At 42.7% G+C, this 27145-nt stretch overlaps 1 protein-coding gene across 1 annotated transcript; it reads right to left on the bottom strand.

Annotated features, from left to right (window-relative positions):
* Positions 1-2242: 2242 nt before the first annotated feature.
* ostm1 (osteoclastogenesis associated transmembrane protein 1) lies at positions 2243-9291 on the bottom strand. The gene is made up of 6 exons (XM_042095818.1): positions 8798-9291; positions 8022-8133; positions 6996-7096; positions 6295-6405; positions 5187-5352; positions 2243-3959 (listed from the first exon to the last, which is right to left on the bottom strand). Exons 1-6 carry the CDS (start codon positions 9251-9253, stop codon positions 3904-3906), a joined length of 1002 nt encoding a protein of 333 aa, XP_041951752.1. The 5' UTR covers positions 9254-9291; the 3' UTR covers positions 2243-3903.
* Positions 9292-27145: the final 17854 nt, after the last annotated feature.

Raw genomic sequence — 27145 nt, 5'->3', positions numbered from 1 at the left:
CGTTCCTATACGTACCCTACCTTCCCTACCCTGCTTACACTAATTTTGAATGTGTGTGTGTGTGTGTGTGTGTGTGTTACACACCAAAGGGCATACATAGACTCAGGCACAGTCCTCAATTCAGGCAATTCAGGCCTCAAAAGGTTGTTGATATTTGATGGCAATAGTACAATTGAAATTACATGCGTCCCTTTCGTACTGCTGAAACAATGTGTCGCAACTTTGTTTCCCAGTCACAGAGCAAAGACTGTGTACGACACTGCAGGCTTTCTGAACACACACACACACACACACACAGAACTAACAGCTGAAGGAAGATGAGGAAAATTTCTCAGAATTTCACAAAAAATGTGAATAGGCCCATGGATTATGATCAAGGTTAGCAAGAGTTAGCAAAACATGTTCATTTGATTTACTGCATTCTTAATGATTCTATTCAGCATTTACTGTAGCTCCTGGTCATATTAATCCCTCAAATCTAGGGAGATTAAAATGAATGAGAAAGATGGGGAGGGGCACATTGAGTCAGGTTACAGAATCGCATTAATTTTTTCACATAAACGGTCACTTACAGCAGAATTACTTTCAAGGTCAATTCCTATCAAAGCTTCTTTTAGAGGCAGTGGTGGTGGTGGGGTGACTAGGACGGGGTGGCATTGCAGGCACTGCCCAGTCCGGCACATCGGCATCACTAGCTACACTATCCCCGCTGATGTTGGTCAAGCTAGGCCATGTAACTATGGTAAACATTCAACACCATGTAACTATGGTAAACATCCAACACCATGGTGACATGCAGAACTTTAAAGCTCTAGACTACAGCGAAACACAGAACATGGAAGACCATAGTGACACGCATACATTCAAAACTGTTTGGAATATTAATTAAATGTTTGTATATTTTATGTTCTGTATGTCTTTCTTCAGTACAGAGAAGTATGACCTCTACAATTTATCATTTAAAACAATTGATTTAGAGCCAATCCCAGCAATGAAAAGGTGTCAGTGTGTGTCTAATATACAAACCTAAGAACATTTTGTAAACAAACTGACATATCCTTATTGCCATGGTTATACAGTCTGTGTCTGTAAAATCTACCCATCAGCTGGAACACATGACATGGTACAGTTGATTTGTGCATATGGCTTTTGCAGGTATTAGCAGGGGAGTTAGGGGAGTTGGGCGAGTGTGTGTGGGTGGGTGGGGGGGGGGGGGGGGGGGGGGGGGGGTATACTGGGGAGTAGGTTTCAGAGCGTTTTGTAACAGTGGCATAAGGTCCAAAGTCATTTCTCCTTTTCTCGCTGAGGCAAAACGTGATGCCGGATCAACTTAATCCCCCCCCCCCACACACACAACACCTCCACTCCTCCGAGCTCCAGAGTGGACCCTGGTCATGGGCTCCTGCGGTATTTCAGCTTTTGCATCCGTTCCTCCATCACATGGCGCAGCAACTAGCTGCTTTGGGTAGGCTTCTTGTTCGCTGCGGGTCAGAAATAATGACTTTCAGCCCTGATTACCTGCAAGTTCAGCTCCGTAGAGGTGTGTGTGTATGTGTGTGTGTGTGAGAGAGGGTTGGCATGCTCGCTTCAGCTTAAGGGGAATGAAAGCTGTCATTCTTGCTGCTGTTGCTGGTGCGCGGTACATGAGCTGACACAGAAGCGGCACTTTTCTTTTTTTTTTCCTTTTCTCCCTGTATCTTTCTTTATCTCATTCTCCTTTTTCTTTCCTTCTCTGTCTGTTTCTCTCTCTCTCTTTCTCTCTGTCCTTTTTTGTCTACTTTCGCTTTACCTCTCCACCTCGGACTCCTCCTAAGGACACAAGGGGATCATATGATTCAGCAAATCGGGGCAAATGCTATTAGCAAGCAGAGGCAGAGCGAGCGGTCAAGCCATGGTCCACAAGACCAAAAAGCCAAGGCGGCTTAAACGGATGTGTTGTTACGATTATTCAGCCAAGTAACTTTATCCTACATTTAGATTAGCCGCTAATGACGGAGCGCACCGCGAAAGGGCCACGTAACTGGAGAACAAGCAAGTGCCTGTTAGCTTTTTAAACTCATCTCAGGGGCCGCCAGCACAACCCTATGGGGTCAGAAATGCCTCCAGCTCATTTGCTATAAACCCTTCCTCTTTTGCATTGGGCAACATATTGTTTGTTTGTTTATTTTTTTAATCTTTTTTCACATTTGCTCATTTCAAGAGACCTTCTGCACGCAACATTGATTTACATGATGGACAAAACTATTGCAATAGCACACTTTATTAGTTTTATTTATTTACAAACATTGGCAATTTATTTACACCGGTAATCATTCAGTAAGTGTAAAGTGCTTTCTCGGTAGTCTTGTTGTGCATTAGCACATAAAGATACGGTGTCTATTTGGCTACATTATATTTTTTGTGTTTAAATCTGGGATGTTGTTTTGCTTTACACTAGGAACTTCCATATTTTTTAAAAAAAAGTGCAATAAAGAAATAAGTAAACAGCATATAAGGCGAAATCATAATTAAACTTAAAAAAAAAAAAAGATTGTTTGTTGTAAACATGGTCACAGCACACCTTGCTATTCCTGCTGGTGAATGTTGAGGCAAGGAGAAAATGCGGATCAAATTGAAAAACATCAGCTCACAGTCAGACCCCCCCCCCCCCCCCCCCACACACACACACAAAATCGAACAGCAGGGTTAAGAGGTAGTATGAAGAAAAGTGGTGTGGATGTCGAATCAGCGCTCTCTCTCTCTCGCTCTCATCCTTCCCTACCTCCATAACCTCTCCATATCCACACTCATTCCATTTCTCTAGTCTTTCTCCCGCTCTGTTCCTCTGTATTTCACCCCCCCCCCCCACTCTCTCTCTCTCTCTCTCTACTCTATCCCTCTCTCCATAAACCATCTTTGACCTCCTCAGAGGGGGTTGCTATTAATGGGACCCACTAATGGACATGAGAGAGTGTGGAGATGGAATAGGTGATCTTAACTCTGTTCTTTTATACACTGGACCGGAAACAAACATCGGGACAAAAAAAAAAAAAAAAGACACACAGATCAAATGGATCATATATACTTCAAACCTGACTGAAGCAACAGGGCTTTGAAGAGTATACTTCCAATGACTTCTCTCTTACTGACCCAAAATAATATCAAAAATGTCTCAAAACCTTTAATTTCATGTCTCATCATCATCAACAACAACTACAAACATACACACACACAGACAAAATAATAAAGCAGGAAAACAAACAGCAGTAAATGCAAAAATTATGATTCATAAATATGGAAACAGAAGTAAAGAATTTGTGAAATGTAGCACAATATGTTTCCCCACTCTCATCTCATCAAACAGCAGTTGAGATGAGATGATAAATACATACAATGTATTTATCCTGTGGTCACTCCCTGAAGGACAGGAGACAGGAGTCATAAATAAATATTTCTCTTGCATTAATCTAACCTTCAGAGCAGTGAAAGCAAGAGTGTTGAAGTTGCTTTTATATTTCATCACTCTTGAACCAAACCAAACTCCAATCGAAAATGTTCAAAAGCATAGAAAGCCTGTGCATTTATACACAAAGTTAGAAGGGGTCCACTTAGTCTTTTAAACTGAAGACTCAAGAGGGCATTATGAGGAGTACTGTGTGTGGGACAGTCCAGCACAGCTAGCCAGTCTCTCGAACTCTCTTAAACCCTTCTTAGACTGTTCTTAAAGGAGGCCAGCTTGCTGTGCAGTCCACCCTTCACACACTATGAAAAGGTCTCTCCTGAGCATGAGATTGCCTGAACAAACATCCACCAATCACCAGTACCATCAACAACAACCAATCAGTGACCAGAACCAATCAGTAGCATTGTGACCTCATTTAGAACCCCAGTTCCCCCCCCTTGTCCTCCTTCTGTGTCTGCAGCTCAGCTGAACTTGTCTTGGATGTTCATGAGACTGTGGTTGGACTTCGCTCTCTTAGCTGTGGACAGAGACAGAGGTCAGAGAGGGACACAATGCAGAGAGATGCCATGTGCATATGTAAACACACTTAGCCCTCAGAACTTCAGCTATTTCACAAAAGTAACATTAAGAAATCCAAGATGAGAGGAAAAGTGAGGCTTGACTTGAGCATTACTTGGGCATTCAAGCTTAACACTCAGTTCAAGCTCAACATGACAGTGTCTTATTCTGAAAATTGTCTTGGAAAAGTATCCAACTCAATGACTACTCTAATCACTCCCTCCCATCAACAATCACAAAAGAAGTATATTTTTTCAGAGAATTGAACCTTCTTCATGGATTCAAGGATAATTAGGCTAAGTGATTCACCAACTCCTACCAGATTAAGCCAGGAAGGCACAATGCATTTTTTTTTTTTTTTTTTAAAAACAAATCAGAAGGAATTTTGGCCCAATTCTAAAGTGTGTTGGGTCTGTCAGACTCAGGACTAAAATCGGGTCCAAATCAGTCTGTACAGCTATAATTGAGACATTTAACGAACATTAATAAATGTGGCATGGTTTTATGGATAATGTAGAGGATTTTTTTTAATATTGTAAACTTAGAGACTAGACAAACTTAGAGACAAACTTCATATTTTCTAATCAAAGACGTGACTGCAGAAGATTCCCCACCCCAAACCGGCTGGACTTCATAGAAAACAACACCAACAACGGAAGGGTGCACATATGCACATATACTCTGTTACAAGGAGGAAAAAACATCGTTATGGAGGGGCCTAGTGGCGTGGCCGTGACACAGGGGGTGGCCCCATAACCCTGTAAGTGTCCCCAAAAGTTACAAGGGGCAGTGTGCAACATCACGCAAACTACTTCTCGCCTCACACACACACACACACACACACACACACACACACACACTACTCAAAAAACACACCCATTCTCACACGCTCACACTACTCAAAAACACACCCATTCTCACACACACACACACTAGTCAAAAACACACTCATTCTCACACACACACACACACTAGTCAAAAACACACCCATTCTCACACACACACACACACACTAGTCAAAAACACACCCATTCTCACCCACACACACTCTCTCTCTTCTAACAGCTAACTTCTCTTTTTTTTTCTCCCCTGTGACACCCCATCCACCAGTAGCCCCCCCCCCCCCCCCCCCCCCCCCCCCCGCCCCCAAGGTAACAATGGTGCGGGGGCTAAGCACGTTACTCACGGTGTATGAGTTTGCGTTTCTTTTGTTCCGAGTGCAGGAAGCTGCTCAAGTAGAAGATGATGGGCAGGAAGAGCATGAAGCCCGACACGGCGATGACCGGCACATTCTCCTCAAGTGGGAACGAGCATTCGTACTTCTTACTCCACAGGCGCCGAGTCACGTTCATCTGTGTGTGTGTGTGGGGGTGGGGGGGGGCATTTACTTACATATTTATTTTATTCATCTATTTTCTTACAGTTCCCATTCTATATTCTCACTCTACACTCTACTTACAGTTCCCACTCTATACTCTTATAGTTCCCACTCTATATTCTCATTCTATATTCTTACTCTATTTTCTTACAGCTCCCACAATCTCACTCCATATTCTTACAGTTTCCACTCTATATTCTCAGTTGTGACAGAGGATGGAGATGAGAGAGAGAGAGAGAGAGAGAGAGAGAGAGAGAGAGAAGAGAAGAGAAGAGAAGAGAAGAGAAGAGAAGAGAAGAGAAGAGAAGAGAAGAGAAGAGAGAGAGAGAGAGAGAGAGAGAGAGAGAGAGAGAGAAGAGAAGAAAGGAATGACAGGTGTAGAAGGAGTAGGATAGAGGTTTAGAAGCACTAGTTTCTCTGAGACCTTCCCAACCTTCACCCACCCTCGGTCACCGCCCTCTCAGCCCATTAAGGTGTGGGAGTAAAACTTGACTGAGTGTGTCTGTCTGTGTGTTTCTTGGTAAATCACATGTAGGTCCCATAGCAGAGTCAGATCTATGTCCTCTCAATTTCTTTCTTTCAAAACAAAAACACACACAGACACACACTCATTATTTATGTCAGTTGGCCCCTGGGGGGTGCTGTTTCTAACCATGCAATCTCTGAGAACGGAGTCCAAACAAATCATGTTTTTACAATTCAATTAGAATTGACCTACATAAAAAACTATTCTTAAAGAATAAGCCTTTTGATTAAAAAGAAAGTTTTTCTGATTTCTATGTACTTACTTAGTTGGACCTTTTTACTAGAACACAATCAGTATACAGACTTCACTTTCTGAAACATGGTGAACTGTTAAACGAAAGTAACAGTTTAACCAAATAGTACCAAATAGTGTGTGTGTGTGTGTACCCACTGCATCCTCAAGGTCAATGCAGAGTGTGTGATTCTTCTCCATTCCGCTGTAAAGTTCACTTAGGCGCTGGTAGGGTGCTTTGCATTCTTTACAAAGCTCTGAGTGATTCCCCTGTAATCACACACACACACACACACACACACACACACACACACACACCACACACACACACACACACACACACACACACACACACACACACACACACACACAGTGAATGACAGAAACAGGAACAGAAACGGTAACTTTGATGAAGACGCTAGATGCGTTAGCACTCTGCACTTGTAACCGGAGGGTTGCCGGTTCGAGCCCCGACCAGTGGGCCACGGCTGAAGTGCCCTTGAGCAAGGCACCTAACCCCTCACTGCTCCCCGAGCACCGCTGTGGTTGCAGGCAGCTCACTGAGTCGGTATTAGTGTGTGCTTCACCTCACTGTGTGCTGTGTTTCACTAATTCACGGATTGGGTTAAATGCAGAGACCAAATTTCCCTCACGGGATCAAAAGAGTATATATACTTATACTTATACTTAGATGCTTTGCACAAAAGGATAAATGTTTCCATAACCATGTAAACATCATAAAATAATGATGCTGGTTAAAAGTAAACATATAAATAAAGAAATATATACATATGGTTTGCTTATCCACAGACACTGACTGGTGACGTCTCACAGTGTGATTAGCAGTCTGCCAGTCCTACCTGTTGGTGTGTCTCGAAGCAGCTGAATGACACGTTGAGAAGAGTGAGGAAATACAGCGTATCGTTACTCAGAGCAGTCTCGTTCGGCTTCATGAGACAATCTACAGGACGAAAAAACAACAACATTCAGTTATACACAGGAAAAGATGCTACATTCCTTGTGCTACTGGTTGTGAACTTCCCACAGCAATCAACAGCCAAGCCTAACTAACAGCAATGTGCATTTGGCTTGAGACAGCAGCAAGCTACCCGGGATCTATAAAGGCCCTCCTAACAGCAATGTGCATTTGGCTTGAGACAGCAGCAAGCTACCCGGGATCTATAAAAGCCCTCCTTTACAGCACAGCACATGCAACAGTATAAGTATATGAGATTTTTCACATAGATCTCTTTCTCGAAATAAGTCACCCCCAGAGTGTAGCACTGTAGCTGCCTGGCTGCTCTAGCTGTTGACTGCAGCAGCAACTCAAGCTAGGTAGCACCATTTTTTTTTCTCTGTATCGACAGTACTGTGTGACCTTGAGAAACAGATCTATGTGAAAAATGGCAGGAGTTTTCTTTTAACTCCAAGGGAATGTCCCCGCCCCTGTAGCTAGCTTCCGGGTAAGAGCATCTGATAAATGTTAAATAATGTAGTAGAATTCAGCGATGTAGAGACAACACTAGGGACACAACTCTTCAGACTGCTGGCCTTGTGTATTCAGGTGTTGTACTGTGTGCAGAGGTTTGCCATGCTATTGTGCATATCTGATCTCTGAACTACATCCCCTGCCAGGGAAGATCCATTTTGAAGGTCTATAGTTTTCTCTGCCAATTTTGAAGTGTTTAAAAATTCCTTTAAATGTGATCGCTAGTACCTAACAGTTGCTGGTAATCTAGCTGGTAACTAGCTGTTATTTGTTATCGCTGAGGCATAAAATCACCTAAATTTGAACTAGATTTCATTAGCAGATCTCTTATGATATTCATAATTTCTTGTATGAGACCCAATGATGGCAACAGTGTGTATGTGTCTATAAAACTTACTTGAACATGAGGCCACTGACCAGATGTCCTTTAGGCTGCTGTAGAGCATGTAGACCAGCATCAGCCGGTCTGAGCGAACAAGACTGTTATAGCAACTCTCATTCCCTGAACCCTTATGGAAAAAAACATCAACAGTAAATGGCACATTACAAGAACCTACCAGATGAAGAAGGATCTCTGTGTGACAAGGGGTCTTCATAAAACCTCTCTCTGTATAGTAGGCTATAAGTCAATATAAAGAGTTTCAAAACAACACTAGGTCTAGGTCAGCTACATCATTTTTCCCCTTGATCTCAGGGAAAGATAGTAAATGAAATATTTAGAACTACAGCTGTTCAGTAGGACTTAAATGAGATTGGTGTGCATTAGTTAAATACTGAGAAATTACACCTGCAAATGCACAGTTATGCGCAAAATGGTAACGGCGATTGCGCAAAATGTAAGTCTATGCATTGGTAGGATTTGGCAATGTGGGATCCATGGTACTAAAACGAAGACGTTTAATGTTCCGTCTTGTGACATCGACTATCCGGGAAATTTTACGGGAAAGATATTTTTAGAGCCGAAATGCACGTACACTACATTTACTCTGACTGTCATGAGACAAGAAACATGTGACAGCTACGCCAATTGAGCAGCTCCACAGACTGGCCTTGGCCCTGTGTGACTGGCTACCGTTATATCGATGTAGATCACTTTAAAATCTCTCATGCTAACTTTAACATCCAGTAGTAAGCTAGGCCTACATGTCTAAGTCTGAGTATGTTGAAACTTACCGTGCCAGATGAGATGTTATTGAAAATGTCCTTTAGGTCGCTGTAGTTTATGTAACATTTCTCGCACATTTTGACAGGACGCGCATAAGACACAGAGCAGTTAACGTAAGTTACATATCTCTCGCCAAAGATACGTAGAAGAGTCAGACAGTAGTCGCTGACCTCCAGATCTTCGGGAAAGGAAGACGACAGGCTGAGAGAGAAGAAATAACCGGACTTGTGCGCTTCGGAAGCTGAGGAGACAGGCAAAACAAAATGCGCGGCTGACTTTGACATGAAATCATCCTCTCCGCTTACTTCAGGTCCTGTCATAGAAGTGTCTCCCTTCGTGGTTGATATCTGAACGATTCCTAAAACAAAAAATGCCAAGACTAACGTCAAGTAACCCATTTTCAGACAGGTGTGAAGCGCTGATAGACACTCATAAACAGTGTTGATAACGCTCTTCCAAACCATACACCAAAACACAACTTCCTGTTTCTCTGTGGTGTGCTTATCATGTGATATCCAGCAGTTCTCGCGAGAACCCGCCTAGCATTCACTATGCAGCTGTCTGTCTTGGGTCTTTGGTACTCGTTATCACTATTAAATGTCTCTGGCAATGAAGGGGGTCAAATCATCATGTTGTTAGATGATCAGTCGTTTATAGCTAGTCTACTGACTGAAAGCTAGACTTTCCTGAAAAAAAAAGTGCATGCAAAGCAACAATTTGAAAAATTATTTAAATGATTAGGCCTGTGTGAAAGATTAAACCAGTAGCCTAAGTGCAATTCAGTGTAGCCTACTTACTGACAAACAAATAAGAAATAAGAGCGACATGGAGAGTTGTTTAAAGACTAGAATGGAAAAAGAGAGACAGTGGTTGGCATTAATAATATGAATGCTATGAATAACATTAATAAATTAATCATTAATTAAAATTAATAACATAAATAAATTAATTCTTATGGACTAAAAAACTTATTCATATGCCTATCCTAACGGAATCTCAAGCCTTGCTTAAGGCTTAGCATTATTCAGTGTCGAATAGGAGCAAGTCCCCATTCACTCGCCTAGAGATTCCCCCCTCAGACAGTTGGACCTGTCTACACAGCCCCATATTGTCAGCCGGGGAGGCTCGATCACATCGTCTCAGGCCGCTTTGTTTAGGCGCTTCCCAGGCCTTGGGGGTCGACACGGAGCACGGATTTAAGCGCTCTCAAAAGGCCAGTCGCCTCCTCAGCTCACAGCTGGAACATTCGAGATGACTTGGTCGCGGTTTTCCACACACGGTTCGCTCTCACTCGCGCTCACTCAGCGTCCACAGCTGAGGCCCGCTGGACCTGGGGACCCAAAAGTCATCGAATCATAGGCCCTTGACAGTGACAACGCGTGAAAATAAAGGGCCCTTTTCATCACTCTTTTCAGCATGCTTTTTAGAGTAGCCTAGGCTAGCCTATGTCACTCCTTGAATAGAGTTCCATTTGGTTATTCCAGGTTCTTCGATCCTGTTGTTGGAGAGTTCGAGAACTGTGTTTTCAGTATAGCCCGTGGTTCACAATGTCTTAAAGTGTAGGTGCGACATGGTGAGCCAGCCAGTGAAGCCTAATGCTATGCTAGGCAAAGGGGGCTAATTCAAGTGCAACAGCTAAAGATAAACTGGACCTTGCACCTCTTGCTATCATCTGCCTCCTCCACAGGCTTCAGTGCACCAAGTGTGATTTTTTTTTCTTTTGACATGAGCAATTTTCCAGAGAGCGTGCGCTTGTGCGCCGTAGGCACAAAATAATTACGGAGTCAAGGTAAATGATCGGGGCCCAGACACTGATTGAGTTAATTGTCGAAAACCCTCGAATCATGCCACTGCAGTCAATGGTATTTAATGCGAAATTAGTGCCTCTTGATAACTTGCAGTCCGCAGCAATTCCACAGTCATCAGGGCCTTAATGAAAATAGAGGGTCTCGGGTAGCTTCACATTAGGGACTATTCTAGTGCGTCTCACTAGTCTGGAATGGGGAAGCGTCCCTTTTTCTAACTCTGAATCTTGGCCTCCACCACTCCCAAGCGCGCCCACGGTAAGCGAGCATTTAAACGCGCCTTGTTGAACGTCACTTCCAGCTGTTCAATGCCAGCTTCATATGCATCTTTCTGCCAGTCATTCGGGACATGGGGTTCTCAGACACTCTCTCTGACTGTTTCTTCCACACCACTGCAAAAAAGGAGAATATTGAGCTTATAAAAAATAAGACGATGACGCACGCATCGTGCATAAGGCTGCGCTATGGTCAACATTCAAGTAGGCTACCTATGCCTAGTCTAAGCACTGCTTTCAGTCATTTCCTGACATCATATAGGCTATGCTATAGTGATTTAGTGCTGAAGTGGGGCTCTATCCATCAACAAAAAATTGGGACGTAACTCTCCAGTCTGCTGCACTTTTGGGCATTAGGCTATTGATTGGCGTAATCAAGATCTGAGCGGAGCAAGGTTAATATCAGCATATCATCAAAGATAACTGTCCGTTAATTCCGCGAGGAACAGAACTGGCGGGAAGAACGGCTTGAAGGGCCTTCATTAGCATATGATACCGAGCTCCGTTATGCGAGGACAAAAATCACTAATTAGCTCGCGGAGTGTCCCCATCGGCTCGAGTGCACTTGAAAAACGTGATGAGGCAGGGCGGCGTCGTAATTTCACGCGCAGACCACGCGGGGAGTGATTACTCTAATAAAATATGATGCATGGTGTAAAGTGGGGCTATCTCTCTCCATCTCTCCCATGCAGGTAGTGGGCATTGATTTTGTAATTGATTGCACCTTTAGAGAGGTGTGGTAGCTGATAGACACCTCAAGATCTCTCTCTCTCTCTCTCTCGCTCTCTCTCTCTCTCACACACACACAGCCATATCAACAGAAATGTTGTGTGTGAGATGCAGATCAGAATGGCTCATTCAGGTGTACTTCAAAGGCCTTAAACTTTCCTGGGTGAATCCTTATTCAAGTAATCAGTTGACAACGTTTTCGTTATATTCGGTTCCAACAGATAAATACATGTTCTTCTGCAGACAGACAATAAAAAAGAAAAGAGAGAACGACAGAAAGAAAGAAAAATAAAACAAAATGTTCCACCGCTTAAATATATCCTGTCAACTGACAGCCTATTTCTCCCTCAAAGGTTCATCATGGATTAAAACAGAATTGACCATAAGCCTAGCCATGACAAACAAATAAGTTAGTTTAAGCATATTAGTTAAGTCGTTTTTAGTTGTTAGGTGGGGCTTGTCTGTTATAAAATAAGATAGGCTTTTATATCTGGCTATTAATGTTGCCAATAGGAAGTCGGAATAAGGTGTTAATGGGCTCATCAAGACATGCAACACAAAATATGTTAATTATTTCCACTTTATTTCTTCTTTTTATAGCACCTACCAGTAGGCTAGGTGTGTGTGTGTGAAGGGTTAACCAAAGCCTTTGGTTTTAACTGTGACTATAGGCCTGTTTGGCAATGTTGACTGAGGGCGACTGAAAGTAAGTTCTGCAGGAGTTATTCTTCATGGCTTGGGCCGTCCTAATCCGAGAAAACTGCATGCTCTCAGGCCAAAGCTGCGCTCCATTCTTGTCAGGCACTCTCTATACAACATAAAGTCAGTCTGCATTTAATGGTTACGGCGGGATGTGGGACGGGTGTTTTTTTTTCAAACGCCAGGGCCCCCTTCTAGCTGAAAATATTGCACTCTCATCGTGTGAGTCTACCAACCCAGAACGACCCCATATTCTTCCCCCGAGTCTGACTCGAATGACAAACCGGGTTGATTTTCAGCACATCGCTGGGAAATGTAGGCCCCTGATAATAGAGATTTCGCTTTCATTTTTTACGCTTGACTTGGTTATTGTTGCTTTTCTTTTCCCGTGATTTCTTTTCAGGGATTAGCCCTGACTTCCCCGCGCTACTGACGTCCAGAGTAGCCAGACCGCCGATGACAATTGACGGGGATCAAGGCACGGCTATTGGAGCACCTTAAAGAGTGGGCTGAGCCGAGAGGGATATAGCCGCGTAAGGACTGAGAACAGAGAGAGTGAGAGATAGAGAAAGAGAGAGAAAGAGAGAATGCACTCAAAGAGCGCATGCTCCTAAATCGGTTTAGAAAACGAATACCATAGGATGAGTCCCAGCAAATTAGTAGATTCTAACTGTCAAGCTCATTTCTCTGCAGAAATAAATGAATCAAAAATCGCTTCACCGATAGCTTTCAACGTTAAAACATCCAATCTTTTCAAGTGTGGTTTTAACCACACCATGGTACCATTCATACAGGAAATATATTTCTCTTGTTCACCAAAAGACTCAATAGCTTTCTAAAAATGAAAGGACTCAAGGTCATGACACATCTGGAGCACGCCCAAAAGAGAGACTATCGCAATGAAAACACTGAAGGCTTATAGAACATGCAGCGGCCTAATCTATGACCTCTAGATCTTTCCTTAATGTTGGATGCAGGAGCGACTTGATCCTCATTTACATTCAAATGTGGTCAGCGAAGCGTGCACATCTGTAGGCGTTAATCGTGTCATAATTTCTTTTAATCGAACCTCGCCACTTTTTCTGGGTTTACCAAGTTACATAAACATTCACAGGCCCAGTGGGATTGAGTCCGTTGCTGACACGGGACCGGAGGGACCTTGCCGACAAAAGAGAGGGGAAAGTCGCTGTCTCTTGCAATCAGGCATGTGAGTGATTCGCAGAGAAGTTAATCTTTGTTGACGGTGTGTTGTGCGCGATTCCGCCAGCCTGCTTGGCTCCGGTCGGGTCCACGTCTACACACAGACGGGATAATTAACAAACATGCAGCCGGCAGAAGCGACACAAAGGCCGCTTTGACTTCCTCACTGCTGGTCGCCTCTCCGGAGCGACACAGTGCGGACAGCGCTGCCCCAGTCCGCCGCGGTCACCTCGCGTCACTCTCTCGAAACGGTAGGCAGAGACGTCTTGTTTCATAACAAGACACGAAGCTGACTTCTTTCAGCTCCAGTGAACTGGACATAAACCCAGGCTGACAACCTCCAGTGCCCAAACAGAACGCCGGGGTGGGCAGTGGGAGAGGGCCCGGGCAGACTATGCGGGAGCTTTTGCTGGGAAAAAAAATCCAATTGTTGATGCGCTCTGATATTTGGATAACTTTGGGGTAACCACTCCTCTGCATAGTTAACGTGAGAATAACAATAATAAAGATAAAATAAGTCATCGTTTAGTCTCTGTTTAGGTTAATAGATGTACATTTTAAAGTGTGTTAGGCTAATTGATTAAAAGTGAAGCCAAAGTGTCTCCAATCAAGTGGTGGTGGTCTTCCCTCCGATAGCATTTCTTTACAATTCCTGTTTACACGAGGCTTATAGCCTACCTTCATAAAACATGTAGGACTAAACTTGAGTTCTGTGGTTTTGTTGAGCTTGCCCAAGAACAACCCTTTATCGTGATTTCCCTGTAGACCCCCTCTGGACCTCCTTGTTAGTGGCCAACTCTGACCCCCCCCCCCCCCTCTCTCTCTCCCGCCCTCGTGAAGGGTAGTTTTATGCGAGTCGGTTCTCATTCACCCCGCGGCCTTTGTGGGGCGTTCTCTCTTTCATTTCTCCGTGCGCTACACCAATTAAAGGCAGACGTGCTGTAAATGTAATGGGCCGAGAAGGGATTGTTTCTGACAGGCAACAAAACACGTCGATCCACCCCTCCGATTAGGGCGACCTAAGGAGGGGGCCCGGCCGGCCCGCCCGCCTGCACCCGCAGCAGCCGGACACCCCTCTAAAAGCCACATTGGCTGTAGGATTCGCAGGGCAGAGTGCAGGAGACAGAGGGGGGGGGGGGGCTCTATAGAGTTTAAACAGATTCAGTGTGGTGTCAGGAGGACAGAAAGAGTTCATAGTTCATCTACTGGGCTCACTGCACTACATGCAAGCCACAAGTCAGTGTCTCATTCCAGAGTCCTGTGAGAGGCGCTGTCTCATTCCACTCAGCCTCTTACAGTAATCAAGCCTGTCATAAAAGAGGGGAATATTTCAAATATGATTCTACAATTCCCCTCTCAGAGATAAACATTTTGTTATTTTCAAAAAATACATCTTTATTGAGTCAGTTTTGAACAATAATGCAAATTATGACAACCTATCACCAACAATGCTTGATACTGTATATTTTACATCCAATTTATCCATAGAATATTAATGAAATCACCAATTCCCCATATTATTGACTTTTTCCGACTACTGATTCATGCATTCAGCTTGAATAGACATGATGTTACTAAGTCTAACAATCTTTTGGTGGTGGTGGGGGGGGGGGTGTTATGGATTGACTGTTATAAAATCAGTTGCATAGAATGTCTATTTTATGTATTATGTGACATTTCAGTATTGAAAAAATATTATTCTTACCCGCCTCAAAAACCACAAAATCCACAGATTTTTTTTTTTAAATGAAGCATCATGCTCCTTCTCTCATTAATGTGCACAGAATGTTGAGGATACACCAACAGCAGGTGAAGTATTTGTCAACTCTGTTATTGTGATATTGGAGTGAATCTCTCGCTCATTAAAGAAAAACAGTAATATTAAAATCCACACAATTCTGGTTTCATACATGCCATGTGGTAGCTAGTCTGTGGTTAGCATGGGGAGTAATGGGTATTGTCAACTCCGTTATCAACAATGCTGTCATTGGATTACACAGATAAATGAGTTGACAGAGTTGAGCTGTTTTTCTACACTTGAAATGTACTCTGAATTGTACAATGACCAATGCATGTATATACTGTACATACATACATACATACATACATACATACATAATATATATATATATATATATATATATATATATATTACACAAAAGGGTTGTTGTAGAAAGAAATGGCTGATCTTTAATGCAATATCTGCATTGCCCATTATCAGCAACAATTCATCCAATGTTCTAAAGGCACACTCTGTTTACTAATCTGATATCATTTTAAAAGGCTAACTGGAAAAACATTGGAGAACCCTTTTGCAATTATGTAAGCACATCATGTAATCTGAAAACTGCTGCCCTGAGTAAAAAACAATGCAACTGATCTCAGTTGGTATTCTGTCTATAATGGAGTGGAATGGAAATTTTTAAGTGACCTCAAACTTTTGACTGGTAGTGTATATATGCCATATATATGACATTACATAACACAAACCAGTGTTTACCAGTTTTCATTCATAGACTAGTTAAGGGGAATTAATGGCATAAACACCTCACAGGAATAAATAAAGGACTGACACTTATGATAGTTAAATAAGCTTCCATTCAATCTCAGAATTTAAGCACTTTTAGCCTGCATCTAAGCAATAAATACATATAAATATAAAATATATATTTTTTTTTATACTGCATATAAAACATAAACAGATGAAACACATGGCAGCAAAGCAGCCAGCGCAGCCTCAGAGAGATGGCCCTAATTTAAACAGTGTGCAAAGTCTAAAGTCAAGCTGAAGTTAATGCAATAATCAGGCAAAATATATTTTCTAATTCATTACAGTGAGCAATATCCTAAGTGTGAACATATGTGGTGGTTTGGCTCAATGCTCAGTGGCACGCTACATAAGTTTTAGTTTATGCACGAGACACTTTACTCATTGTCATCATTTAAATTAGTGCCAAAATTAACTGAGAGATAATCTTGTGTTTATGAATTGAGAGGTCTAGCAGTAAGACTGTTCACAAAGCTACGAGGAATCAGATTATGGGTGCAGCATGGAAAAATTGCTAACAGGTGTGAATATCACTTCAGTTTGGCTGCAGTGTTGATAGAATGACTAGTGACTAGAATAGTTTTAATTTAATGTCATGAAAATCTGATTGCTCCGCAATAACAATTCATTACCACACACACACACACACACACACGCACACACAGTGACACACACACACACACACACACACACACACTCACTCTCTTTCTCAGTCTGTCTTTCTATCTCTCTCCATTTCTCTCCTAGGCACTTCAGGACTCATAGACACAATAAATATGCATTGGTTTTCTTGTTTAGCCTTTAACCCTTCCCTTTCTGACCGTTCACGGCGAGTCCCATTGAGTCCCATTAAGGTCAGGCAGAAGCACATGGTGAGGACGGACACGTTGGCCAGAAGACAATATAAGCTACTGCCGCTGCACTGTCCTGATGGCTGTGACTATTCATGGCTGCTTTGCTTCCCCCTGGCCCAGGTCTGATGACAAATATTTGAATATCAATGCAAGACAAACAACTTTAAAATCCAATTACGAGAGTGCATGTTGCATTGTTGCAGCCATAGGGGAGGTAATTAATCCACCCAGAAATGCCCTGCCCTATGTGGCACTGCGCACACACACACACACACACACACACACACACACACACACACACACACACACACATACACACATACACACACACAGACACACACACAGACACACACACACACACACACAGTCACATAAACATGCACACAGTCACATAAACTTACTGTACACATACATACAATGCTACACATATGCAGGTACACACACACACACACACACATTAAGACATGGATAAACAAGCATGCACATGTGTGCCCACCCATACATCTGCACACATGGGCGGCAAACAGTTTAATTTACAAGCTTATATACATAGGTAAATATCAAATGTAATATGGTGACTGTGTGTGTGTGTGTGTGTGTGTGTGTGTGTGTGTGTGTGTGTGTGTGTGTGTTTGTGTGTGTGTAAGAGTGTGAGTGTGTGTGTGTGTGAGAGAGAGAGAGTGTGTGTGTGTGTGTGTGTGTGTGTGTGTGTGTGTGTGTGTGTGTGTGTGAGTGTGTGTGTGAGTGTGTGTGTGTGTGTGTGTGAGAGAGAGAGAGTCACACAGTATTACAGAATGAGAGAGAGAAAGGGAGAGTGAGAGTGAAAGAACGAGACCATTCTTAGTCAGTAGCCCAGATGCAGTGATGTTAACTTTGAGTGGTCCCCTTCATGACTACCCCCCCCCCCCACCCACCCCCCACACACACAATCCACTTCTCTTCCCAAGACCCCAGGTTGCCTTAGTATGACATCATTGCAAAACTATGCCCCCCCCACCTCTCCAGAAAACCCCCTGCCTCTCTCTCTCTCTCTCAGCCTCACGCAAACTCCCACCCACTGAAACACATACGTCTCTCTCTCTCTCTCTCCCTCTTTTCCTCTCTTCCTACTCATTCTCTTCTTTTTTCCTCCTCTCCCTCTCTTCTTCCTCTCCTTCACCTTCTTCTTCATCTTCATCATCCAATCAACCAATCCCCTCGTTGTCCTCCTCCTCTCCCTTCATTATCCCTCCCTTCACCCGTAGAGACTATTGTCTGGGGCGAGGGGTTCCTGATCAAAAAAAGTCCCTCCTGGCCCGCCCAAACGGCCGCCTTTCTGTAAATTCAATACGTCCACCTTAAAGATTTCCCTAATTAATGGATGACATCTTTGGCTGGAGCAGAGGCGAGGCATTCTGCGCGGACTTGGGCCTTTGTCGGGCTCCTAATTAACTTTCCCAGGTCAGCGCGGGTCCCTGGAACCTGAAAGTGAAGAGCTCTATTGTGCGAGGAGTTGTAAACTTACTTTTTTTTTTCTCTCCGAGACTCGGCACTTAAAAGGGAAAGCTACTATGGGGAACAGAAAATATCCTATTTAAGGCCTTTGTGTCCGAACTGCCTGCACATGTTCCAATAAAGGAAAGTCTTTTAAATAAGCGTTTGTGTCCTTCTTTTGCCCAGGCTACCCCTCTCTAGCGACTCTTTCCCTCTTTCTCTCCCTCTCTTTCTCTGCCTCTCTTTCTCTCATCTCTCTTTCTCTCTCCTCTCTGCGGACTGGTTGAAGTAAATGTGAGGTGGGAACAGATGTTTGAGGTTCTTGTCTTTGTTGTTGTATTGTCAATGAGCAATCTGAGGGAATGTTTGAGACGGTGCTGTTTGAAGGATTTGCAGAAATTCAACAGCAGTGCAAATTAACTATTTTCAGGTGCATGCATAGCAAGTATTGTATACTGTTTGCATAATGTAGGCCATTTTGTTATGTCAACTAAAGCCTGAGTAGTAAACAGACAAAACACTGACTATGCAACAATTCCACTCTTTTGAATCGATGAAAGCCCTGCAGGTTAATATAAAAAAATCAAAAATAACAGAAATGCAATATGGGCATTTTTTTATCAAATGCTGAGGCCTGATTTTCCTCATCACAGAGAAGAACCATGACATCATATGTTGTTTTGATTTTTCGGGGAGGTCTGAGTGGACCCCCCCCCCAACACACACACACACTGACCCACACACCTCCCGCCTAGCACCCCACCCCTGCTGGTACCCCAACCCTACAGCCCTCCCACCACCACCCCACCCCACCCCACCCCAAAACCAAAAATTAAGCCCTTCATCTATAATGAGCAGGGAGTGATCTTCCCACAGGCTGAAAAGGTCAACGTCATACAATCATAAAGACACTATTCGCTATTAATTTTCCATCTGTCATCTCTTAACTGTGTCTAATCTCGGTATCATTCCGTTTTCATGCCAGAGAATCCATCCACAGACAACTCCTATTAACAGCACATGCAGGGTATTGGGGTTAGTGAGAAATGAAAGAAACATAAGCAATTATATGAGCTTCATTACAAGCTTCTTTTACCCCTTTTTATGAATATTGCCTGTCAGGACATATTATGTAAATATACAACAGGGAAAACCTACTTTGTCATCTTTGGCTTTAAAAAATGAATGAATAAAAATATTAATACAGCCTCTATAGTATATCTGTAACATATCTATAATGTCTCTGCAATAAAAAATGATAACACCCAGATAACTTTCAGACTAATCATATGATTATATATTTTCTGCAAACAGCAACTGAACAGCAACAATACTCAATGGATATTATATATTGACATTAGACATTCCAGTAAAGCAGAAATTACTCATGATTGCCTGCCAAAGAATCCAAATTATAATGATGTTTATATAAAATCTACTTCACATACCGACAGGATTCAACTGGTGGTTGCCTGGCATGTTTTATAAAAACATAATATTATAAAAAACAATTTAATCTCTCCAAAAATAATAAATTCATAAAATATAGTTTTGTGTGTCACAGACCTACTCATCCTCTGCTGAATGATAAGACATAATGTACATACATATATAGCATATATAACAGCATATATATAATATATATATATATATATATATATGTGTGTGTGTGTGTGTGTGTGTGTGTGTATGCTACCAGTCAAAAGTTTGGGTCACTTACCATTCCACTCCATTATAGACAGAATACCAGTTGAGATCAGTTGCATTGTTTTTTTTAATCAGGGCAGCAGTTTTTAGATTAAATTATGTGTTTACATTGCAAAAGGGTTCTCCAGTGTTTTCTCTGTTAGCCTTTTAAAATGATATCAGATTAGTAAACAGAATGTGCCTTTGTAACATTGGATGAATGGTTGCTGATAATGGGCAATGTAGATATTGCATTAAAGATCAGCCATTTCTTTCTACAACAGTTGAGAACCTTTTGCAATTTTGTAAGCACATAATGTAATCTGAGAACTGCTGCCCTGATTAAAAAAGCAATGCAACTGATCTCAGCTGGTATTCTGTCTATAATGGAGTGAAATGGAAATGTCTAAGTGATCCCAAACTTTTGACCGGTAGTGTGTGTGTGTGTGTGTGTGTGTGTGTGTGTGTGTGTGTGTTAAGGTTTATATATAATCACAAATAACAAAAACAAATATCACATCAGATAAAAAATATTTTTAACAATTTCAAACCACACAACTACTAAGCACAACAACCACTACAACTTAGCACAAAAATAAAACCCAACACGACCAATTGAGAGACTTGCATTACTTTATCACTGCATAAATATAGAATGCACAACCGCAGGCTGATTATGTGTGTGCCTTAGGCGAGGCTAAATCGCCCATGTCCCCACAAAGCTGAAGCTGTTCCACCAGGCAGCAGCAGCAGAAGAATAAAAACACTGCCTGTAAGTTCTGATCTTATATCAGTTTATTCACTGCATGTTTTTATATGTGGATTAAAAGCTTAATCTTAAATACTGTAGGCTACATTGTGTTCTTAGTTTAAGAAATGTCATGTTAACCCCTTTCTTTCAGCAATTCATTTGCATTTTGTGAAAAGATTATAAGCAGGTTCTGTCTGAGTAAATCATTTAATAATTCAGAATTCCATCAGAAGGGAATAAAAAATAATGTGTCAGATTTACAGAGTTGAATATCAATCAAATATAAGGCTAATATTTGTGACTTAGGACACACAAGTAGAAAGTGTAAACAAATATAACATAATTCATTATAAGTCATTTTTAATGGGATATTGAGTCATTTTGAATAATCAATTTAATACTGAGGAGGCCCTTAAATAGACAGCCAAAATATAACACTGCTTATTTTTACTCTACACTCAGGTTATATTTCTTATAGGTTTGCACGACCACTGAATGAAATTCTACAGCACAAAACATGTTGAAATTGTGCATTATGAATAAGCAGGAAGGCCTTCCACACAAAGGCCTATAAAGAGAGGGGGGGATAGACCACGGGTCACTGGCCCACAGCTGGACATTCTCACTGATCATTCTGTAATGGATGCTGCATTTGTAATGATATATACAATTCATATTTTAGTCAGTCAATCTTTTGTGAAGGATATCTGTGGCATTACTGCAGTCAGCAGACTGCAAACTTTCAAATAGAAAACATACAAGAAGAAAAAAAGAGGTGGCTCTAATCACTAATGTGGAAAACATTTCATACCTGATGTAGTACTGATACCAATTCTTATTCAGTAAATAATTAATTACTAAATTACTAAAAACTAATTGTATGTTGTTGGTTGGTTAGTCTGAAATACATAATATTATTAATAAAATGCCCAGTGAATGTAAATATTAGTTGTGGTCATTAGTTGTAGGCATGCATAGACTAAACTGCACATTTATCATTTCTTTTCTGTTCATTCCTGTGCACTTCAATTATGCACAGATCAACATTTATTTTCTCTGCCATAGCAAAAGCGAAATATAATTTGAAGGTCCATTTGAACAGAAGGAAAGCCAGCACACATGAGAAGGGCCAGTGCAGTAATTTCCTGTGGAGAGAAAAAGAAACAGACAGAAAGAAAAACGGCTGGAAGTTTGACAGTGTAAACAGGAGTGGAAAGTCTTTTTGTCACATGGAACGTAAACGGTTTCAGTGCCGGAAAATCAGCTAATCCACTAAAAGAGAATCAACTTTCTTTTCCTCTGCTTAAGATAAAAGCCATCATTTGCTCCCCCCCCCCCCATTGTTTGTCCTATCGGTGTGAACGGCCAAAGCTTCTTTAGCCAGCTGTCATAATTTGTTAACAAGGCTTTTCAAAACAGAGAACAAGAAGACAAGAATGAGAATGAGAAGACAAGGAGAACGAGAGATAGAGAGAAAGAGAAAGAGAGAGAGAGAGAGAGAGAGAGAGACGAGGGGAACTATCTCCAGGGAGCCGACGGGGGTGGGGGGACACCCACATCAGACCAATTTCAGAGCAACGGCATGATGGCATCTACCATATTTTAATACAAATGAGAACGGGTGAGGGAAGGAGTGACCTAGAACCAGACAGTGAACTTGAGAGAGAGAGAGAGAGAGAGAGAGAGAGAGAGAGAGACAGAGAGAGAAAAGAGAGAAAGAGAAGAAAATACAGAGTGAGAAAAGAAAAAAAAAGATTCAGAGAAAGACAAAGAAAGAGAAAAAACACTGGACAGACGATCAGAGAAAGAAAGATAGATAGATAGATAGATAGATGAATGAATAGATAGATAGATAGAAGGACTGATAGAGAGAGACAGAGTGAGAAACAGAGATGAAGAATGAGAGAGAGACAGAAAAGAGAGCAAGTGCAAGTGCAACACTGAGAGCTCTACAAGTGTCAAAGTGCCTGTTGCAGCGCAGCTCGACTGAGCGTGCACCACCTCACTATAGAACACATCTGGACTAGCGCAGCTCCACTGAGCGTGCACCACCTCACTATAGAACACATCTGGACTAGCGCAGCTCCACTGAGCGTGCACCACCTCACCACCTCACTATAGAACACATCTGGAACAGCACAGCTCACATCTGCAGCAGCACCACCACCAACAACAACAACAAAACACTGGCAGAGATGTCCCAAAAGAAGACCAAAACACAACAGCGTTGCCTATAACTTGTTCTCTTTCTCCTCCTCTTGTGTCCCTCTCTCCATACCCACTCAGCAACGCCTCTCTTTCTCTCTCTCTCCTCTCTCTCCTCTCTCTCTCTTCCTCTCGTGTCCCTCTCTCTATCCCCACTCACCAACCTCTCTCTCTCTCTTACCCTCTCTCTCTCTGTCCCGTCCCCTTGAGAAAGAAATTGACTTTTGTTTGGACTTAGTGGAAAGTGGGAATCAGGCGATGGACAATAGGCCACCCTGCGGCGTGGAGCCGAGCGGAGCCATCTCAAATCAGTCAGCCAAGGCACCAATTAATCCGCCCATTGTCAGGCCCAGGACTCTGCCAGCACATCAACACATTCGTGGCCCATTGTCCCCGCGGCCCCTCTTGCCTCGGGATTTAGCCGCCCTCCAACAACCCGTTTTGTCCAGGCCAGCTCAGGCGGAAGGTTCTCACTGACAATTTGCCCCAAATAGATTTGTCAGAGGAGCGTCCGTGAGGGTTGCAGAGCTGAGCTCGTCGTTTGGGGTGGAAGAAGGGTAGGGTTAGGGGTCTGGGGTCTGGACGAGGGACGAGGGTTGGGTTTGAGTTGGGCCAGGGTTTGGGAGAGGTTTCTTTAGGCTCGTTTTCTTTTTTTTCCCCTCTGTGCTCTTGCGTTCTCCTTCTCTCTCTCTCTCTCTCTCTCTCTCTCTCTCTCTTTCGTGCTCATTTCTCTTTCTCTTTCTCTCTCTTTCTCTCTATTCCTCTCTCTCTCTCTCATGCGCGGTCCTTGTCTCTAAAGCCTGGGTGGGCCATGTGTGATGTGTGTGTGTGTGGGGGGGGTCTGTGAGGCTAGAGGGGAATGGGGGACAATGTCACAGGTGTGTGTGTGTGTGTGTGTGTGTGTGTGTGTGTGTGTGTGTGTGCGTGCGTGTGCGTGTACGTGTGCATGTGTGTGTAAGAGTGTGAGTGTTAATGTGTGTAAAACAGAGTCTGTGAGTAAGTCAGTGAGTTAGTGAATCCACACGTGTGTATGTCCATGGACATGTGTTTATGTGTCTCTCTGTGTGTGTGTGTGTGTGTGTGTTTATGTGCCTGTGCGTGCATGTGTGTGTGTGTGTGTGTGTTTATGTCTGTGTGTGCATGTGTGTGTGTGTGTGTGTGTGTGTGTGTGTGTTTGTCTGTGTGTGCATGTGTGTGTGTGTTTGTGTGTGTGTGTGTGTGTGTGTGTGTGTTTATGTCTGTGTGTGCATGTGTGTGTGTGTGTGTGTGTTTATGTGTCTGTGTCTGTGTATGTGTGTGTGTGTGTGTGTGTGTGTGCACTTGAGACCCTTTTCATAATTAATAAATAGCTGCGATAACTCTCTTCAGCGACCATTATCAATAGACAGGGCTGAACACTAAAAATCATCATTATTATTGTCATTATTTCCCACTTCTAGTCATTAATAGAGGGCAAATACTATGCAGTGCTCCCCCAATTAACAGTATGCTAAAAAGGGACAAGAAAACGCAATAGCAATAGCAGTCACAAAATAGCAGAAATGCACCACAACTATTAATGTTAGTCAAAAGTTAGTCTAGCTTGGCTCCTAGAACAGAAAGAGCAAAACAATGAGCATTGAGACTGTGAACTAGCCAGGGTATGGGTATGTAGCCTACTCACACTAATACTGAGATTACACACATGGACACACTAGACTCACTCAAAGAGAAGAGGGCGAGCTAGATAGCTGTCGCGAGGCTCTCCCTTATAACACCATTCAGGACAGGCAGGCACACGATGTTTCATAGCACTGAAATAACATTGCAGCTATCTGCCTTTCAGCAAAACAAAAAAAAAAGGGAAAAAAAAGTTCCTAAAAGCACTGTCCACGGTACTGAAATAATTACCTGAAAGGCTAAACTACCTCTTATAACCAGATGCCATGTTGTAACGTAGGCTACCATACGTTATTTCGCTTGTATAAAATAGTATTTCATTGTTAAACTTTTTGAGGACATCACGACACAACGTTTCTTGAATTTGGGAATGAGGTTCAATTTTATGAATCTTATTAAAACATATTTAAAAGATTTGTCTCTGTCAAGTCAGAAATAGGTAAATAAATATATAGCAAAAAATGCTCTTGGCTAATATTAGAATGGTCTTAAAAACTTATTTCCCCTGCTTTACCGCCACCGTGTTGCATCCCCGCGCTTAGTGATGTCAGTCGGTAGCCACTGGCGACTGGTTCGAGTTGGAACAGTTTGCCACTCAACTTTAAGGACTGTGTAAGTAGTTGCATACTGATTTCGTCAAGCCAACAAGCAGATACACAATCCGACGGGTCTTTGTTAGTAGTTTTTCATTGACTGTTATTGAGCAGAGAGTCACTCGCACAAAAAGTGAAAGCAAGCGGCCGAGCCAGCCATGATGTTGGTTATGTTTGCGCAAAGACTATCGATGAATGACGGGATTAGAAAGAGTTAAGAAGATTAACACACACGGACCACCCCGCCCCTCTCTTTCCCTCTCTCCCCTTCTTGCCCAATTCACATGGGTTACTCCTCACTCTCCCTCTATCTATTCTACAGATGCACACATACACAGGCACACGCACACCTCTGTGATAAAATTGTTATAAATTTAATTTGTCTCTAAAAACTCCACTTGAAAGAGCCATGGTCCATCTTAGTTGGCTAATATTCGAAAATATTCACGTTGTGTCAATATGGACCGCTGTTGACCTAACGTTAGGCTACTTGTTATTTTGTGTTGTTCCATTTAGGGAAACAGTAGCTGTATTGCTATCACCCACCTAGGCATGCTCACATAGACATACAGAGAGAGGGAGAGGGAGATTTCAATATGTAGTCATTCACCTGTCAAAAAGCCTAATTTAACTAAAGAGCACGTAGTGTAACCGTCTAAAAGGAGGACATGACAATGACTAATTGCAATTAGCTACGCCCTTGTAGCCAGGCCGAGCCGTTTAAATCGACACTTTGAACGTCCATAGGGCCGTTCTCGAGCGTGGGAATGTCCATAATTAAAGGCAAAATATGGATTTTTTTTTCAACCGTGGGCGAAAACACGCCAAGCTGTTAAGGTCAGGATGTCAGCGGGTGCTCGCAACGGGGGCATGGGCAGCGTTCTGGCCCAGCGAGTCCGGTGCCCATCCTGTGACGAGCCGGCGACAGCGTGCGCTCTTTTTCGCGTCAGCGCGCACACGTTGACCGGAGGTGTCGAGACAATGTGTGTGTGCTGAGGGGCAATTAGCGCAATGCAGGACCGCGACATCTACCGAGCAGGACACCGACGTGACCCGCGGAATCAGAGGTTGCTTGGCACTGATGCATAAAAAAAGCTTTTCTCGTCCAATCAACTTTGACGTTTGTTTAATACATAATCACTCGTGTCAAACTGAGAGTGATTAAAATTAGGACATTATAATTTTCTTACACTTGCATCACATTACGAGCACCGATGCGCACTTCAGGTAAACAGTATTCCAAGCAAACACAGCTGTTCCCAGCATTCAAGCACAATCACAGACCGACCTAGATTGACCTAGTCGCGTGAGCGCTATGACACCATCCCTCGTGTTCCTTGGGATGTAATTTTGATCCGACAACTCTAGGTGGGCAAAAACAACTTGGGCAAAACTGAAAGCTTTAGCTTTTTAACATGCTACCTGAAAGGGTATAACTCCCCTTAAAAGATGTCTCACAAATTCAGTTAGCGCTCAACAGGTGCAAACAGACGCGCGGTCAGGACTTGGTGGAGAAAATCTCACCCCGCTTCCTATTTAATTCTACCACATTTGGTCCTATATCACATCAGTAACGGTCCGAATCAACAGTTAATTCTTCTGTTCTTCCTTTCCGAGGTAGGCCTACATAGCGTGAAACCATGAAACCCAAACACACAAAACAGTAGGCTTTTCCCAGAAGGAGTCAAATGTAGCTTGTGGTTCAGTGAAATTAGACAGATTTTATATCTTATGTCTGATGTGTGTATTCATTTGACGGAGATTCTCTTTTTTTCCCCTTTCTGCTTCTTTTCAATTACCCGCGAGCCTTTGGAGAATTCACTTGCCTCTGGACCTCTGAGCGGGGTGACGTCATTCCTGAGCAGGCATTGGAGTAGAA

Source organism: Alosa sapidissima, chromosome 6 (assembly GCF_018492685.1).
Source record: "Alosa sapidissima isolate fAloSap1 chromosome 6, fAloSap1.pri, whole genome shotgun sequence".
NCBI classification, from domain to species: domain Eukaryota; kingdom Metazoa; phylum Chordata; class Actinopteri; order Clupeiformes; family Clupeidae; genus Alosa; species Alosa sapidissima.
Note: the sequence above shows the minus strand (reverse complement) of the source record. Positions and strands in the feature narration are given on the sequence as shown.

What these genes read in the sequence shown, in the direction of transcription:
- ostm1 (XM_042095818.1), bottom strand. Translation starts at nt 9,253, where the DNA reads ATGGTTTGGAAGAGCGTTATCAACACTGTTTATGAGTGTCTATCAGCG. An exon ending in GTCAGTGGCCTCATGTTCAA is followed by an intron (nt 7,097 to 8,021) that starts GTAAGTTTTATA and finishes TTCGTCCTGTAG; the next exon opens with ATTGTCTCATGAAGCCGAAC. An exon ending in GCTTCGAGACACACCAACAG is followed by an intron (nt 6,406 to 6,995) that starts GTAGGACTGGCA and finishes GTGTGATTACAG; the next exon opens with GGGAATCACTCAGAGCTTTG.